Source organism: Trichoderma aggressivum, assembly GCF_033847375.1.
Source record: "Trichoderma aggressivum f. europaeum strain CBS 100526 chromosome Unknown scaffold_049, whole genome shotgun sequence".
Taxonomy (NCBI): domain Eukaryota; kingdom Fungi; phylum Ascomycota; class Sordariomycetes; order Hypocreales; family Hypocreaceae; genus Trichoderma; species Trichoderma aggressivum.
The window spans coordinates 15,851-31,170 of NW_026946415.1; the positions used below are offsets into that span (position 1 = coordinate 15,851).

Sequence of the window (15,320 nt, forward strand, 5' to 3'; positions counted from 1 at the left end):
TATAACATGAGCTTCGGACGATAGTCCACCGCCACATGTGCCAGCCCCATAGAATCGTATACTCGGCATAATGAGCGGGCCATCATGTAACCTGGCCGTTGCAGGAAAGGAAAACAACTCATGACATGATGGACGAGATTATGGAAAATAGCGGCAACATCGTTGGGGTACACTATTTCTCTCTCGTAACAGGTCTTTGACGAGTAGAGAGAGCCTACAAGTGTCTCACATAATGTATCTGCTAGTTCTACCAGGTCTGCAGACCTTTTGATGGGTGTTTGGATAACAAGTCAGCCGCAATAGTCGAAATACAGCGTTACATCGAGTCCATGTCCAAATCACGTCTTCATGCGAGGCCAAAATCTCACCTCTATGGAATCCTAGACAATAAAACGCATCTCGGTTTCACCCTTCTGTCATAACCCCCCCCCTTCTACAACTTTGAGGTACCCACTGATCCAACCCGGTACAGATCCCCAGCTTACAAGGCGTGGCATTCCACGTTTTGTAAATGTTTAATATGCATGTTGTACCACGTTTTAATCAGGGGTATGGTCTCTGATCAGCATACAAAATTCGATCTCTAATACCTGGTCTTCTCCACGCGTGGTAGGACGGACCGTCTGAGATACAGCTGTTGACCTGCTCAAGAATATATCTCAAAGGATAAATCACAAACTACCGGAGGTTAGAAATGCGAGCCAAAATAGTTTGTCAACGCTCACTCACACTCATACAGAGGGCACTTGGGAGCTCATGAGCTGTCCTAACAAAGACACAAACTAACTCAATTAGACGTTTACAGGTCGCAGACACATTAGGATGTGTCAAGGCTACAAGATACAATCAACAACATCATATAAATGGTGCAAATCATTTAAAATCTCTTATTATTCTACAGTTGGGGAAAGAAAGTCGAGGCTTGGAATGTACCCATCTACCCAAACGTCCCAAGAGCGGATTCAGGTGCATCCCTACACAATTTCGATGAATAACCCCAATTTACAATACGATCCCTCCTCGGCCAATTGTGCCAATTCATTTCATATCAAGACATTTTTTATCGCAAGCCAAAACACCAGTTCAAATTCGCTGTGGTTGCAGATACCCTAAAGTTCCTCGTACATATCAGGCAGCAAAGTAATCTGCCGAGTACTTTCCTAATTATCGAGTAATTTTGGAAAATAGTTACCAACATAAATCTCTTTTTGGAAGAAGATTAACCCCCGGGCTGGTCATATGTGAAGTGCCTTGGTAGTATTGTATAGTCGGGTGACAGCAACATATGACATCATTACATTCCTGAATTAACACAACCAGCCACAGTTGGCTAATGATTCACTTGAAGAGAATATACCGGAATCTTTAGCCTATTAAAGCCATCTTGAACAAGACTGTTTAGTCTTTTATCACGATTTACTGACAGCAAGTGAGACAAACAAAGAATGCGATATCCAGGTGCTCGGAAATCTAGCATATCCAAAATGTGTACATCTTTTAAGAGTCACGTTACGGCATCGAATTCTGCAAGTAAATAAATGATGAATATTATTGTTCATTAAATCCTAAATCATACTATATACACTGACAGACATGTGTTCTACTAGAGGTGGACAAAATAAGTGCCATTTGGCTTGCCATGCTCATCAAACGAGGTCATTGTAATGGAGCTCTGCATGGGAATAGCCTCAATCTCCTTGACCTTGGGGCTCAACGAAACCTTGGGCTTGGGTCCCAACGCACGACGGGACTTTTTCGAGCCAGACATTGTCACGGGAGCGCTGTCCGTAAGACGGTGGGTGCAAGTTCCGCCGGGGATGATGACATCGCCAATGTATCCCTCGAGGGTGGCGTACTGGTGGAAGATGGCCTGCCAGTTGGGCTGGATCGTGCCAATGCCGCCGGGCACAACCTTGTCGTAGATTGAGACGACAGTCTGCTGGGCAAAGTTCTCCTGCTGGCTGGACTGCGCATAGGGGTCGGGCACGGCCGAGTCGAGGTTGTAGTTGGAGACCCAGACGTTGCCGGTGGAAAAGGGCACGCCGTATGACGGGTCAAAGGCGTGCGAGTCCAGGCTGTGGCCAATCTCGTGGGCAAAGACGGTAACGTCAACATCGCCGACCATGAGGACGTTGTCGCCGTTGGAGCCCGCGGACTTGTTGCCGGGGACAAAGACCAGGTGGCGGACAAACTGCCTCATGCGGACGGGCAAGCGGCCAAAGATGTCGAGGATCTGGATCTCGCTCAGGGGGGAGTTCTTGTGGCGGCAAAAGGTCCAGGACTGGGCGCAGTCGTCGTAGTGGATGTTGAAGGGGATGATGTCGTTGGGGGAGAAGCCGGCTCCCTGGACCATGGACCTGCAGTCCTGGGGAATCCATCCGGCGCCCCAGTCATCCCAAGTCGAGTGTGTGGGAGCCAGGTGGTCCATGAGACCTTGGCCTAGGGATGCCAGGCCATTTCCGGGGAAGTTTGGGGTTATGACGGGCTTGTTGAGGTTGGCCAAAACAAAGGGGAGAAGAGAAAGGAGAGCAGCCTTGGAAGCCATGTTGAATTCTGTGGTTTCTACTACTTGGAACTCTTTGAACCGATGCTTTTCAGCTAATCTACAATACGACAGAGGGATGAAGACTCCTCTTTATATACAGCAACTCATCCTAATATAGATCTGACCGAGGAATCCTACATCATGGGATCCTAGAGCACCAGCCTCGATTATGCGAACCAAGTCCGGCAGGTGGCACAAGAAACCATTACTCTTTGGGCCATGCAGTCTTGGCATCAATGGGCGCTTGACTTGTAAAAACAAAATGACTCTTCTTCAGCTGTAGGCTTGGAAAGATTAATAATCCCCCCTTGCAATAACGATAACGATCAGATCCAAAGGATATCTTGAAACATCAAGTACATTACGAATAGTTTCCTATTTAATTGAAACAAATAACACACTGATCGACAGCAACAAGAGTGTAGTTTCAACAAGTCACCACTGTTTTTGAAGGATTCTGTGAATAAACGCCTACGATGTTACCTTGAACGGGTTACTTCCGGAACCACTTTAGCATTCCGAACTAGGTTTCTTAAAGTAGAACCTTTTGTATATAGTTATTTTTAAGCACAGCACGATGCTAAACGTAATCAGTATGACCGCTGGTCTGGTCTAGCGGCTTGCAAGAGTCAGGATGGTGGTATGAACTATTGCTTGTTTGCTGTCAGGATTACGGGCTGCCTTTCTTTGCTAGTGCTCCTAGCCAAAGAGAGCATCTTCCACGACGGGCCACCAACCAGGAACCCCTGTTGGAGTTGATAAACGCGTGAGCGTTTGTCATTTCTTTGTAGGCCCCTCGGGTTACCGCTATTAGAATGCAGACTCGCGTAGATTTTTGCACAGTTGCAGCCTCGAGAACCGTTGGTTTGTTCCGCACCAATAGTTTATTAGAACCTACTTGTAAATACCACTTCACCACAACGTTGCATGGAATCCTACGGGGCAGCAGGACCACCCTATACGCATTCTCTGTTGAAGCTGATTAGGCAAGTTGTGAACCGGATCTCGCATCCCACCCAGCCATGTCCAACGGCAACCCTCGTGCAGGAACCCACAAGAACAAAACACTTTTGTGGGCAGTCAGCGACGTGATCATGGCCAGTCGTTCTCGTATGAGCAGTCTGCTACGACCATTTGCGAAAAGAGTTCGCGTCCGCCAAGAAAGGCCGTCGAAGACTTTTAGCTTAATGGTGTCTCCGAGAGGCAGGTCTGACTGATCGTGAATAATCATTACCCAGCAGAGAGCCCAGCCACTGGCAAGACTCTGCGGGCTGTGCAGCGGTGAGTAAACATTGTGTGAGCAGATGCCGCAGAGACCAATCGTTCAACGCGGTGGAGATGACAGCGACGCTCCCCGTCTATTAGTGGAAACTGTATGGGCTATCCGGATTGCTAGAAACTCTGCCTCCCCTACATGGTCTGTTGCCTGGGAACCAATAGTCCTCTCACTAGTCTCTATTTCGAGAAGACACGGGAGGCTTGAGCTTATTCGCGCCATGCCGCAAGTCCCGCTTCAGCCAATGCTTGCCGAGCGATCGTTCCGGGGGAGCTACTGCTAGTCTGGACATGGCGCGTCATCAGGAAGCACCAGGTTGTTTGTACGTGACCCAGCAGCTTGGAGCTTGGAGATGGAGCATGGCCACTGCAGGACCGCATGCAAAAGGAGAGCGCATCCGGAGGGGGGACGGCTTATGCGTCTATGAATAGGTATTGGTCAATCTTGCCTCATCATGCAGTCAATACACCACTTTGATCACGCAGTCGAACGAACAAGATTCGGAGCCTAATTGAAACTGCCTTGTTCGAGACCAATAGGAATCTTTGGCTAGAACGTTGTGTGTTGAGATCAGATCATGGCTCTTGTCGTGGGATTTGTCAATTGCCTTCCCTGGCAGTGATTAGTGCTGACGGAGGTGATTTACGTGAGTCAACCTGGCCAACCCGAGCTCGATAAAGACCCTGGCTAGCCGTGTTCTGCTCCGTCGGTTTCTGCAAAAGCAGTTAGTGATGCTCCGCGTGTGTGGGGGGACTTGCTTTTCCTAAATGCAAGAGTCTGTTTACTGTTGCCTTTCTTCGAGTTTTCGAAGCTTGGAGTCAACAGTTGTGGTTACTTTGGTCTCTCTCACCGGGGTTGGGTAGTATCGCCATGAGATGCAAAGAGCAATATATTGTGCGCCGAGATAGGCAGCTGCTACTATTCAACGGCATAGTATTGTATTCCGTTAGTTGTGGTTTGTCACGAGTTGAAGATTTCTGCTAGCCAACGAACGTCTTCTTGGTGACACTACGGTACCCATAGTTTCTTCTGGAGGAGAAATCCTGGTGAGAAAATGGCACAAATATTGGTCTTGAATCATGGGAGCGTAGAGCGAGATTAGTGATTGTTGTCAGTTGGTTACCAATGCTCTCTAATGAAAGAGTATTAATAGGAAATGCGAAACCCAACTTGGTGCAGGGTAAACAAGTTTGAGTGGCGGCTTACTCTTGGGACTAGCCGGGCTGTCGGAGCGCCGCGGATGGCCGATGTTGAGTCGTACTTCAACGAGGCCGGTGGCTATCCAAGAGTTGAGCGTCTGATTGGTCCCTTGAGCATTATGAGATTTGCAAAGAGGTGATACAAAGTGTCCGAACACTACTTGGGTAGCTTGTCAGCTTGTGGCACACAAACAGCGTAACTGAATTAAGAGGTACAAAGAGCGTGAACGACTCGAAAAACGAGCCATAATCTGTCCACGGGGAAACGAAAGTAAAAAAATCGAAATACATGACGAAATTAGACATTACCGGGTAACAAGTCCCATTCTCAATAATCCCTCCGCTTCCCATTACTTCACAGTCTGATGTAAACCCGAACCCAAACCTAAACATTCGTCAATTACCTAGCTGGAATGCTCCAGCAACCTTTTATTCGCCGTCGATCATGAATGCCCTGACCAAACCTGTGGCCTCTGCGCAATCCTCGTCGTCGTAGAACTTGAGACCGTACGAGAACATGAACGTTGCAGAGTTCTTGTAGTGCTTCTGGATCCAAGCCAATTCTCCGTCGTTGAAATGATAATCTGCGAAATGAGCAGTCTCGTCATCATCGTCGTCATCGTCATCGTCTTCCTCTTCTTCATCCTCTGTTCCGCCTTTGTTCTCATCATCATCTTCGTCGGCGCTCATCATTGCACGCACAATGGCTCGGCCTTCTGCGTAATCCTCTTCGTCGTAGAACTTGAGACCGTACGAGAACATGAATGTTGCCGAGTTCTTGTAGTGCTTCTTGATCCAAGCCAGTTCTTCCTCGTCGAAAAGATAATCTGCGACGTGAGCAAAGTCGTCATCGTCATCGTCGTCGTCTTCTTCCTCTTCGTCTTCCTCTTCTTCATCCTCGTCGGCGCTCATCATTGCACGCACAATGGCCCGGCCTTCTTCCCGGTCCTCATCATCGTAGATGCTCAGCCCGTGCGACCTCAGAAACTTGTATTCTCCTTGGTAGTGCTTCTTCAGCCATGCCTTTTCCTCCGCCGTATATGGCTGCTCACCGGCCCATTGACGCGGCTTGGTTTCTGTGTCGACCGGTTGGTCTCTGGCATTCCATCGGGCTCTCTCGCTGTCTGGCCACACAACCGTCAGGATATATGCCGTTTTGGGGTCAAAGTTGGTCGGCGCTAGTCGAGGGCCGACGGGAGGGCCGCTGAGTCTGAGACAAAAGAGCGGCGAGTTTGGTGAGAAGAAGGCGATACGATTGCCGTTTTTATCCGCCAAACTACCATTGCTTTTCGTGGTTGGGTTCATGCTGATTTGTGGAGCAAGCTCATAAAGAGGCGAACCAAGAATGTTGAATCCCGAAGAAGGAGTGTAAAGCACGTCTGTGAGGCGGAGAACGTGGTGGGCTTGCGGTCCGCGTTGGTTGGGATCTCGCTTGACGGGCAGATTGACGACTCCAACGCCCTCGACGGCGATATCCCCGGGGAAGTATCGATTCGATGCGACGCTTTGGAAAGGCGTGAATTCGGTGAACCACCTTCGATCGTTGCATATGCTGTCGTGCCACGAGTCAGTAACGGTGGCCAAAGGATGAACGCTGGCTGAGAGCAACCCACTGCACGTTGGAGTTGTTGGAAAAGACCCAGTCGGCGCTGAGGCCTTGCGGCGAATCTTGCCAGCACATGGGAGCTTCTGCAGCAGCAGCACTGGCCATGATCTTCGTTTGTTGCTCTTGTTCTTGGACGGCAGATGTGATGGGCGCTTGTTGTTCTCTAGATGCTTTTCGTTTTGTGGGAGGATTGAAGCTCGATACTTTCTAGGCAATCAAAATGTTGTTGTTTGATGGAGGGAAGCGCAGACGTCGCCTTGATAGCTGGAGCTGATATGCGGGGTAGACGCTAAAGGCGGGGTGATTTCTAGGGGCTAGGCCGCTGCCAGGTACCGGGAACAGGGCCTGAAGCTCGATACAGGCGCCCCCTAGAGCTGCCAACTGTTGGCCCGTCCTGCAGATCAACAGTGCCAATTTGACGCAGCAGAGAGAACCTTATACATACTAGGTAGGTATGGAAGCTAATGGCGAATAATGGCCTCGCCATTTGGCTCAAATATAGATAGATATATTCCAGTCTGTTGTATGTGTGCTACGGTTGTATCCGTGCCAGCCCGGATACTTGCTTCGTGTTGCCAATTCACTCAGCTACGCCGCCCTGCTTTTGTGCCACTCGCCCTTGTGCAAGTTTCTCTGTAGGGAGAGGGAGTCAACTCTTGTTGCATGTTGACGCACGACCGTGAGAAAATAAAGAGGTGATCCAAATTGAATCAAAGGTAGAATTCTTTACTACGAACTTCTCGCTAGGTATCAGGATTGTCTTCAAGAGACATGATGCTCAGCCGGCGTATCCATGTACTCAGTACAGTTGGCCCGAAACATCCGTGTAGCTTCAAGTGTTGCATCAACCAGATGACTGCATTTTCGATGGCTTAATGCTGGTCGATCCAATGAAACACCAGTGGACCTGATTCCACGCGAGCCGAACCGTATCGATGTTCAATCTTGGCTGAGCAGTGATCGCCTTGACCATCGCCTCTTTTCTTGGTCTCAATAGCATGTAAGCAGACCATCACCCATACTGACCTACCAGTATCATCACCGAGTGATCCATGTGCAAATTCATGTGTGCATTTGCCATTGAGACCTACCAAGCAATGATTGGTTTGCGCTGGGCAGCGACCAAGGACATGTACCAAGAGGTTGAAAATTTTGATTGTACACTCAAGATATCTGCATCTTCAAGTACTTGTCCAACATTGATTCCGTTTGAGCATGGGATATCTGTCGTTTGTGGCCTAGTGGTCCTGCAGAATCCGTCATGGGTACAATCACGAGGAATCTCAATCTCACAAGATGCAATTGAATACATGTATATTTCATCGAGGCAGATGTAGTCATATTTTTGTTTATCTGGTAGTTCACCCCAAGAGAAGCCTTGCGACTCGATGTAGGTAAACGTTGTTTAGGTACATGAGGTCAACGCAATTGATGCATTTCTCAGGTACCCCCGCCTCTGCCTCCACATCTCACGCGATCAAATCAATCGACGAGCAACGTATCCGTCAATTATGATGAACATTGTCTCGATAACAGAGCAGACAAAGCCGCAGTCTACCTATTTCCTGAACGAAGAGTTCACTATTGCAATCAACAAGGTGTCTAATCGGTTTATCGATATGCTGCTATCACAAGCGAGGCTGACGTAACTGAGCCCGCGTAGGTACATCGCTACAACACAACTTCCTCTGGCCCCTCAGGCATCTCACTTCCTGCGATAATACATTGCCTCATAATTCTCACTTCATCTTCTGCCAGCGATCCGACAATCGAGTGCTGAAGCCCGCGATTGTGGAAAATGACAAAGTCTCCCTCTTCCCAGTCATGCGCATACACTAACCGTGGTGCAATTCCAGGTCTCTGCAGCCGATACAAGATGCCACGAACTCGATCCAAGTCGTCAATCACTTCGCCGTTTGCGAGATGCAGCCGCCGTGCAACAGTTGCTTGTACCTGAAGCGCAAGACGTTTTGTGACGGGGTTTCGCCAGCACATTGGCAGAATCTGGATCGAGGCTGGATCAACAGGCGGCAGTTGATCGTCATCCAGCTCTTTGCCCTCGGAGACGAGGCCTAGACCGGTGGGATGCGACTTGGCTCGACCCATCCAGATGTACGGATGAGCGGCATACTCGACCCTGGTTGATCGAACAAACGCCTTGTCCTCTTCCGACAGCAAGTCGTACGTCGTCTCTCCGCTAGCAAACGCAATCGTACCGAGCGGAACCGGTAGTTCATCCCCTGTGCCGTCGTCGTAGCGCACCGTCTGCATGCGTCTCTTGGGCAGCGTGACGGCCAGAATTGTCGTGGCAACAGGAGGCGCATCGTCGTACAGAGCAGCATCAACGTGCCAGCGGTAGAAGCGGGTGAATCCCACGTCGTCTTCGTCAGCGATGGTGGTGGAGTGTGACGAGCGGTGGTGTGGATATCGCAGCTTGAGATTCTTCGCACCTTGATGCTCGGGTACGAAGCCGTTGCCGATGATCTGTACCTGCGGCTGATGGGGAACAGTGTTGAGGTCTGGGCTCAAGAGGAATCTCTTGGGGTTCTGCTTATTGCCGTGGCCCATTGACGCAGCCCAGTTGAGACGTTCGGTAAACTCATAATGGGCTCGTGGCGACAGGTGCTTTTGGTTCTTCAGCACCAGGACCTGGTACTTGTAACAGGCTTCTGCGAGAACGGCCATGTCGGTTTCTGGATGCGAAAAACGTCAGATACCATCCATCTTCTTTGCTGTTCAAGCCCTTTTACCTGATGTTTTTTCCAGATCGACATTGGAGATGTGAGCTCCAAAGCTTACGCCAGAGTCCTCTTTGTGGATCATACGTTCAACTTGTATCCGAGAAGTCATTGCGGTTGTATGTGAGTCTTGGACAATCTGTTCAACTTCTGGCTGTTTTTTTGTCTGCATTGTGTCTATTTAGTGACTGATGCTCTGCTTTATATCTCTCCATCGTCCATCACGTCGGCACTCGGCCACAACATCGGCAGCTCGATACGCTAAACCGCCTCGTGAAGCTAATGCTTAGCATCCGTTAGCGAGCAGCCACAAGCTGGGGTACTGTTGACTGGAATGCTTCTAGTGGCATCCCACCAGATGGAGGCTCCTCTAGGACTGTTTCCTGGAGCTTCATCGAATGACATCAATCACGATTTGCCCTGTCTTCAATTGCAAATTTGGCTTGGAAATGCAGAGAGGAACACTGGTTGAATTACTAATAACGGTGATAGCTCGGACATCCTACGTCGAATGCCTGACTCAACGATGCTTTGTCGGGCGTGTTCAATGTCCGCCCATTCATGTTCACAGCGGCATTTCCGTTGATGCTTACAGATTGGAGCCAGTCTTTGATCTTTCTTCGCCATACACAATAGCAAAGTCCTTTTCCAGCTCTTCCCTTGTGGATACACCAATTCGCTCCTCTACCGAGAATCTGTCCTCCAAATATCGTTGCAGAATTTCTCGCTCGGCGACATCTCCGTCATTGTTGGCGTCGACATGCAGCAAAGCCGCCATCAAAACTTCCGTAACGGACCACATAAGGTCCCTGCCCTTGCCGACAAGATCGTTTTGAGATTCCTTGGTAATGCGGTTTCTCTCGCTCTCCCACCTCTTCACCACTTCTCCGCGATGAGAGTCATCTCCATTCAAAGAAAATGCCTGTTTAATGAAGCGGTCCAAGGCATCAAGTGACTGCACTCCTGATTCAGGACGCTTGAGTGCCCTGATAAAGTCAGTGCTCAGCAAATCGGTTGTACCCTCCCAGATGGGTAGCACAGCACAGTCCCTATAGAGACGCGCAATGTTGAGATACTCTTGTTCCTCGTTCAACAGATAGCCCACGCCACCGATGGACTCCATACAGGAATACAGCAATCTCAGGGCCGAGCTGCAGACATATGCCTTTGTCAGCGTGGAGAGGACCCTCAGAAGCGGCAAGAGATCCTTTGATGGAGGCGTCAGTGCCTTGAGGGCCGGCGTTATATCCGCGCCCATTTCCGTCGGATGTTCTGACAGCCCAAGGATATGCACGGTAAACATGTGCAGAAGCATTATCCGTCTGTACTCGGCAGTCATCCGCGCCAACGTCTTCATATGCAGTGAGCTGTCGGTCAGTCTCATTCTAGCGCCTCTACCGGCCCCGACTTCCCTGACCCTTGCAAATGCTCGCGCGACTGCTAGGCCACGGCCCAAGTATCCGACTGCTTGGCTAGTGGAGTGTATCCGCGTCAAGTGCAGCAGGACGGAAATCTCCTGGATGCCGCGGTTTTCCTCCCCGATAATCCAACCACGCATGTCTTCCAGGACGAGCTCTGCCGTTGGGAGAGATTGGGTACCGAGCTTATTCTTTAGACGCTGAATGCGCACGCCATTCAGGCACTGACCATTTGGGTCGGGATTTCCAGATTCACTCAGGGCAGTGGGATCATGCTTTCGAAGTGGCGCAAGAAACGTAGAGAGTTTGCCAGCTGGTGTCCTTGCCAGCAGAATCGTCATGTCGGAATCGGTGGCGGACGAAAACCACTTGAACCCGTTGATACTCCATGGGCCTAGCGGGATGCCCTCTTCTTTGGATGCCATCGTTTCGGCCTCGTTTGGCCGATAAACGGCCGTCGTCTCAGTCAATGATACGTCGCTTCCACCAGGCCTTTCGGTCATCCATTGCCCGCTGGTCCATGAAAATTTGGGATCTCGGCTCGTCAGATGGCGGAACGCGTTCTCAAACACTCGCTTTTCCGTCTCTGATAGTTTGGACGCCAGGCTTGGAGTGGTCAGATGCACCTGTAGCATCCTAGCTGCGCCGTCCTGCATCGCCGTAGGACACGTAACGTTTGCAGATGATCCCTCCCAGAGAAACAAGCGGAGAAATTGTCTGTTTCGTGCAAAAGGTCCATACGGGGTGTCATAGGCATCGGCGACAAAACTGTAACCCCCCATCCCGAAGGCGACATGTTAACGATGCGACTCTGCTACCAAGAAAGATCAACTTGCCCTTTCGCGAAGCCAAATTCCTGCAGCTGGCGCCACCCTTCTGTCATGATGAGTTTTCCCTGCCATTGCCCAAATGCATTTCGGCCAGACCCTTTGAGATATGGTTTGTTTCGCTCTGCGTCTGTGATCCAGGCGAATATTCTGTCGGCCAACACCTCTTGGCCAAGCTTTGCCACTTCTGGTTCAATTTGCTCCCTCAATTCGGCTGGCAGAAATACTGTTCAAGGGTGTGTGTGAGTAATATTCGTCTCCATCGAATAAGAGGTTCTCATCTCTCACGTTTGAAGCAGCGTTGATAAGTGGCATCCTCGTAGAATTGGTTTACCAAGGAGGGAGATTTCTGGAAGAAGCCCTTGTCTGCGCCAGATGACTCCATTGTCGAAACTGTGAGTGAGCAATGGTAGTGTGAATGCAAATGCTGACCTCGAATAGTAAGTTGAGGGGAGACTCAAAGAACAGAAAATGGAGGCTGTTGACAGGTCTTTAACTGTTCTCACAGTCGTCAGCAAACCGACGTGGAGCATCGTGGGGAAAGGGATGACCGTTGCGGTCAGTCGTACTCGGACTACAGAAACAAGCGCAGAGTCTGGACTTTCGGTAAGTGAGAATCATCGTCATTTCATGTCAGATTTAAATGGGACCCAGCGATCCAACTACTCAATAAACGGAGACTCCGAGTCCCCGCCGGCAAGTTCGTCAGCCTTAACATGAAAGGCGACGACTGTGAGCTGAGGTAATTGGACAACTACGGCCACTGACTCTTATTTTGTCTCAAATCTCAGCCAAGTGAGCCGTTCAAAACAGGCTTGAGCTTCTGACATTGTTGAGACATGATATAGAGCACAGGTTAGCTTTTTGCTTCGCGTTTGTCGCATCACTTTTACGTCAGGCATTGATGCGGACGCTTCATGCTAGTACCGTATAACCTCGCAAAATTCGTCGGTGGATCTCTATGATTTTGTCGCTTAATTATATACAGTTAGCATATTACTATCTCTAGTAAATGGTGTCCCAAACGCTGCAGATACCCGCAAACGAGTGTTGCGAGGTTATGCGGTACCTAGTAGGGAGGAAGTAAGGATTAATTGTGGGTGATCATCTACCTACCAATGCCGTGGGAAACTCATGCACGGTTACTGACATGGAGTCGCAGTAGGGAGAAGAACAGCTATCCGCTACGGATCAACCTCTGCTTCTGCTTCATTTGCTCGGCATGTTTCCCCCTTGGAGATGCAGACATATTAAAGCTGGCAGCTCTTTTTCGAAACCCATCGCGAAAGATCAGCACCCAGTTCTAACAACCAGTGCCGAAGTTCGGCCAAACGCTCGACTGACTCTGTCGGCTCTCGGCGGTGACTGCCGAAGTAAATGTGGAGAAGACATACAGAGTCGCGGAGTTCCAAGAGACAAAAGAAGTTCTCGCACTTGACGAAGAATGGGGATGAGGCTTTTACCGTCGCAAACCACGATGCGGTGAAGGACTACCCTTGCTTGTACAAGCATCACAAGCACATTGTGCGCCACATCAAGCAGCTCGGAAAGTCTTTCTTGTTTAGGCCGATGCGCTGGTCACACTCTCACATGTCAATTTGTTCTGCGTAAAGTTGAGAGTTTACAAGACAATTTTAAACTGTGATAACTGACTACACATAGACGAACAATCACGAAGCCCCATTGATCCGACTGTTTCAATTTTACCGCGCATACATCTCAGATACCTCGAGTAACGCCGACCTGGGTCCAGGCATCGCGCACCGTCCTCGCAGCCTCTTCACCAAACAACTCCTCTGCACACTCAACGGTAACGTCGGCAAACTGTCGGAACGTGCAGTTCACCGGTACCTTGCCGCAAATCATGGTCTGCCACCAGATTTTGCCCGCCTTTTCCCACGAGAAGCCCTTGAATGCCGTAGCAACCAGGAAGAATGCCTTGTTGGGTATGCCAGAGTGAATGTGGACGCCGCCATCGTCGTTCTCCATGACTTGGTACTTGGAAAAATTATCTACCTGGGGATCTTTGTTCTTTTTTTGTGTTAGTTGTGCAGTTTAAAAGCCAACTGCTGTATCGCCGTTGTCGAACTTACGAATCGTGGGTCATCATATGCCGTTCCTGGATTTCTCATGCTTCGCAGAGCGACTCCTTTCACACCAGGCAGGAGACAATATTCGCCAATGAGCCAGTCGGCCGTCTCTGCTGTCTCATTCTCAACCCTCTGCTTCACCAGGATTCCAAAGACATCTGATACGTGCTCATTAAGAGCACCGGACTGGCCGTTGTAGTTGAGAGGGCTTGTATAATCCGTGACGGCGTGGGTCAATTCATGCCCAATCACATCAATGCAGCCAGTAAAGTTGCGTAGAAACGTGTTGCCATCGCCAAACACCATTTGCTGCTTGGACGGAAACCAGACTAACGTACCATTTAGCTACAGAGATTGCCTTGAACATTGACAAAACGAGAAAAGTACTCACAAGCATTTTCAAAGTGGTCACCGAAATGAACGGTACTGACGACTTTCATGTTCTTATTGTCGATTGAATTCCAATTGAAGAATTCCTTGTAGAATTTGAGAACATGACCCACGTTGTCATAGGCCTCGTTGACGTCCTCGTCTTCAACTGCAGGTTCTCCTTCGGTACGTTGTTCCTTGCCGGGAAGCCAGGAAGTGTTTTGTGAATGCCTTGCGTCGTACACGGCACGAGAGATTGCCTCTGCAGATTCCCTCCGAGCTCTTTCGCGAGCTGCGAGAGCTAGATTTACTTAGCCTTGACCTCATCATGCGAGGTATACAATATGGGGAGCTATTCTACCTTGCTGTACAGCAGGGATTTTACCCAAGATTTCTTGGAGATGGCACAAGTCCTTCTTGGCACGGGAGCGAGTTTCCTCGTCGACTGAATCCGACGTCGCCAGTTGCTTGAGGAGATGCTCGGGGATGAATGGCGAAGTTTGGACGGGGCGTCCTCCTTCCTTGGCTCCGCGAGGTTGTGTAAGGTATGCTATGTGTTCCTGTCTGGCGCTTCGTACTTCTGTATGAGCGGCGAGGGATTGTGCGGCTGCTTTGCGGACTTGGTCGGGGTTTTGGGAGGATTCTGAGATTGCGCGGAGGAGGTGGGGTGGGACGATGAAGCATGGAGAGGACATTGCGAAGGATCTGGAGTGGGCGGGTATGATTGAGGTGTAGGGCTTGAGGGCTTTTAGGATCATTGATATGGAATGGGGTTGATGGTTTGTTCTTGGAGTATGATTGGAAGTATTGGGGGGTATTGTCTCTTTTTATAGTTGAAGCTTGATACTAACTTCTACCACAGCCAGGATTCTTGATTACAACAGTTTGACCTACAGAGACGTACTATACGATGCGAGACACCTTCTATTTACTGTGGCTTCTACAGCTGTATCATGATACAGATTCACGAATTTGTGTAAAAGTATAAAATACCGCTAACTGCAAGGTGGTGTTGTAAGGATACGTGACAAGTACGTTGGAGGTTGTCTTCTTCCTGCGGATCTTTAGACCTGTAAACATATTCAGTAACTCTAGTAACAGATACACTAAACTTCAGGCTTAAACATTATCAAGGTAGCAGCGCACTACTAAGCTATGTATTTAATACACCCTGGGGTTGTGTTTTAGCCTCTTGTCATAGACTTCTTCTTGTAAATTTATAGAGCTACTTGGTGAGATTCTGGGTAGAGAA

General features: G+C 49.4%; 5 protein-coding genes across 5 annotated transcripts; all 5 read right to left on the reverse strand.

The window, feature by feature from the left end:
- Positions 1-1,603: 1,603 nt before the first annotated feature.
- On the reverse strand, positions 1,604-2,545 carry Triagg1_9102 (uncharacterized protein; the record flags this gene model as incomplete). Its single annotated transcript, XM_062904023.1, has 1 exon — positions 1,604-2,545. One exon carries the CDS (start codon positions 2,543-2,545, stop codon positions 1,604-1,606), a length of 942 nt encoding a protein of 313 aa, XP_062751875.1.
- Positions 2,546-5,449: 2,904 nt separating this feature from the next.
- Positions 5,450-7,113, reverse strand: Triagg1_9103 (uncharacterized protein; the record flags this gene model as incomplete). Its single annotated transcript, XM_062904024.1, has 3 exons — positions 5,450-6,572; positions 6,634-6,833; positions 7,072-7,113. 3 exons carry the CDS (start codon positions 7,111-7,113, stop codon positions 5,450-5,452), a joined length of 1,365 nt encoding a protein of 454 aa, XP_062751876.1.
- Positions 7,114-8,297: 1,184 nt separating this feature from the next.
- Triagg1_9104 (uncharacterized protein) lies at positions 8,298-9,476 on the reverse strand (the record flags this gene model as incomplete). The annotated part of the gene is made up of 2 exons (XM_062904025.1): positions 8,298-9,319; positions 9,377-9,476. 2 exons carry the CDS (start codon positions 9,474-9,476, stop codon positions 8,298-8,300), a joined length of 1,122 nt encoding a protein of 373 aa, XP_062751877.1.
- A 477-nt stretch (positions 9,477-9,953) lies between these two features.
- On the reverse strand, positions 9,954-11,994 carry Triagg1_9105 (uncharacterized protein; the record flags this gene model as incomplete). The annotated part of the gene is made up of 3 exons (XM_062904026.1): positions 9,954-11,550; positions 11,601-11,835; positions 11,898-11,994. 3 exons carry the CDS (start codon positions 11,992-11,994, stop codon positions 9,954-9,956), a joined length of 1,929 nt encoding a protein of 642 aa, XP_062751878.1.
- A 1,334-nt stretch (positions 11,995-13,328) lies between these two features.
- Positions 13,329-14,763, reverse strand: Triagg1_9106 (uncharacterized protein; the record flags this gene model as incomplete). The annotated part of the gene is made up of 4 exons (XM_062904027.1): positions 13,329-13,640; positions 13,703-14,028; positions 14,091-14,369; positions 14,430-14,763. 4 exons carry the CDS (start codon positions 14,761-14,763, stop codon positions 13,329-13,331), a joined length of 1,251 nt encoding a protein of 416 aa, XP_062751879.1.
- Between the last annotated feature and the right edge of the window lie 557 nt (positions 14,764-15,320).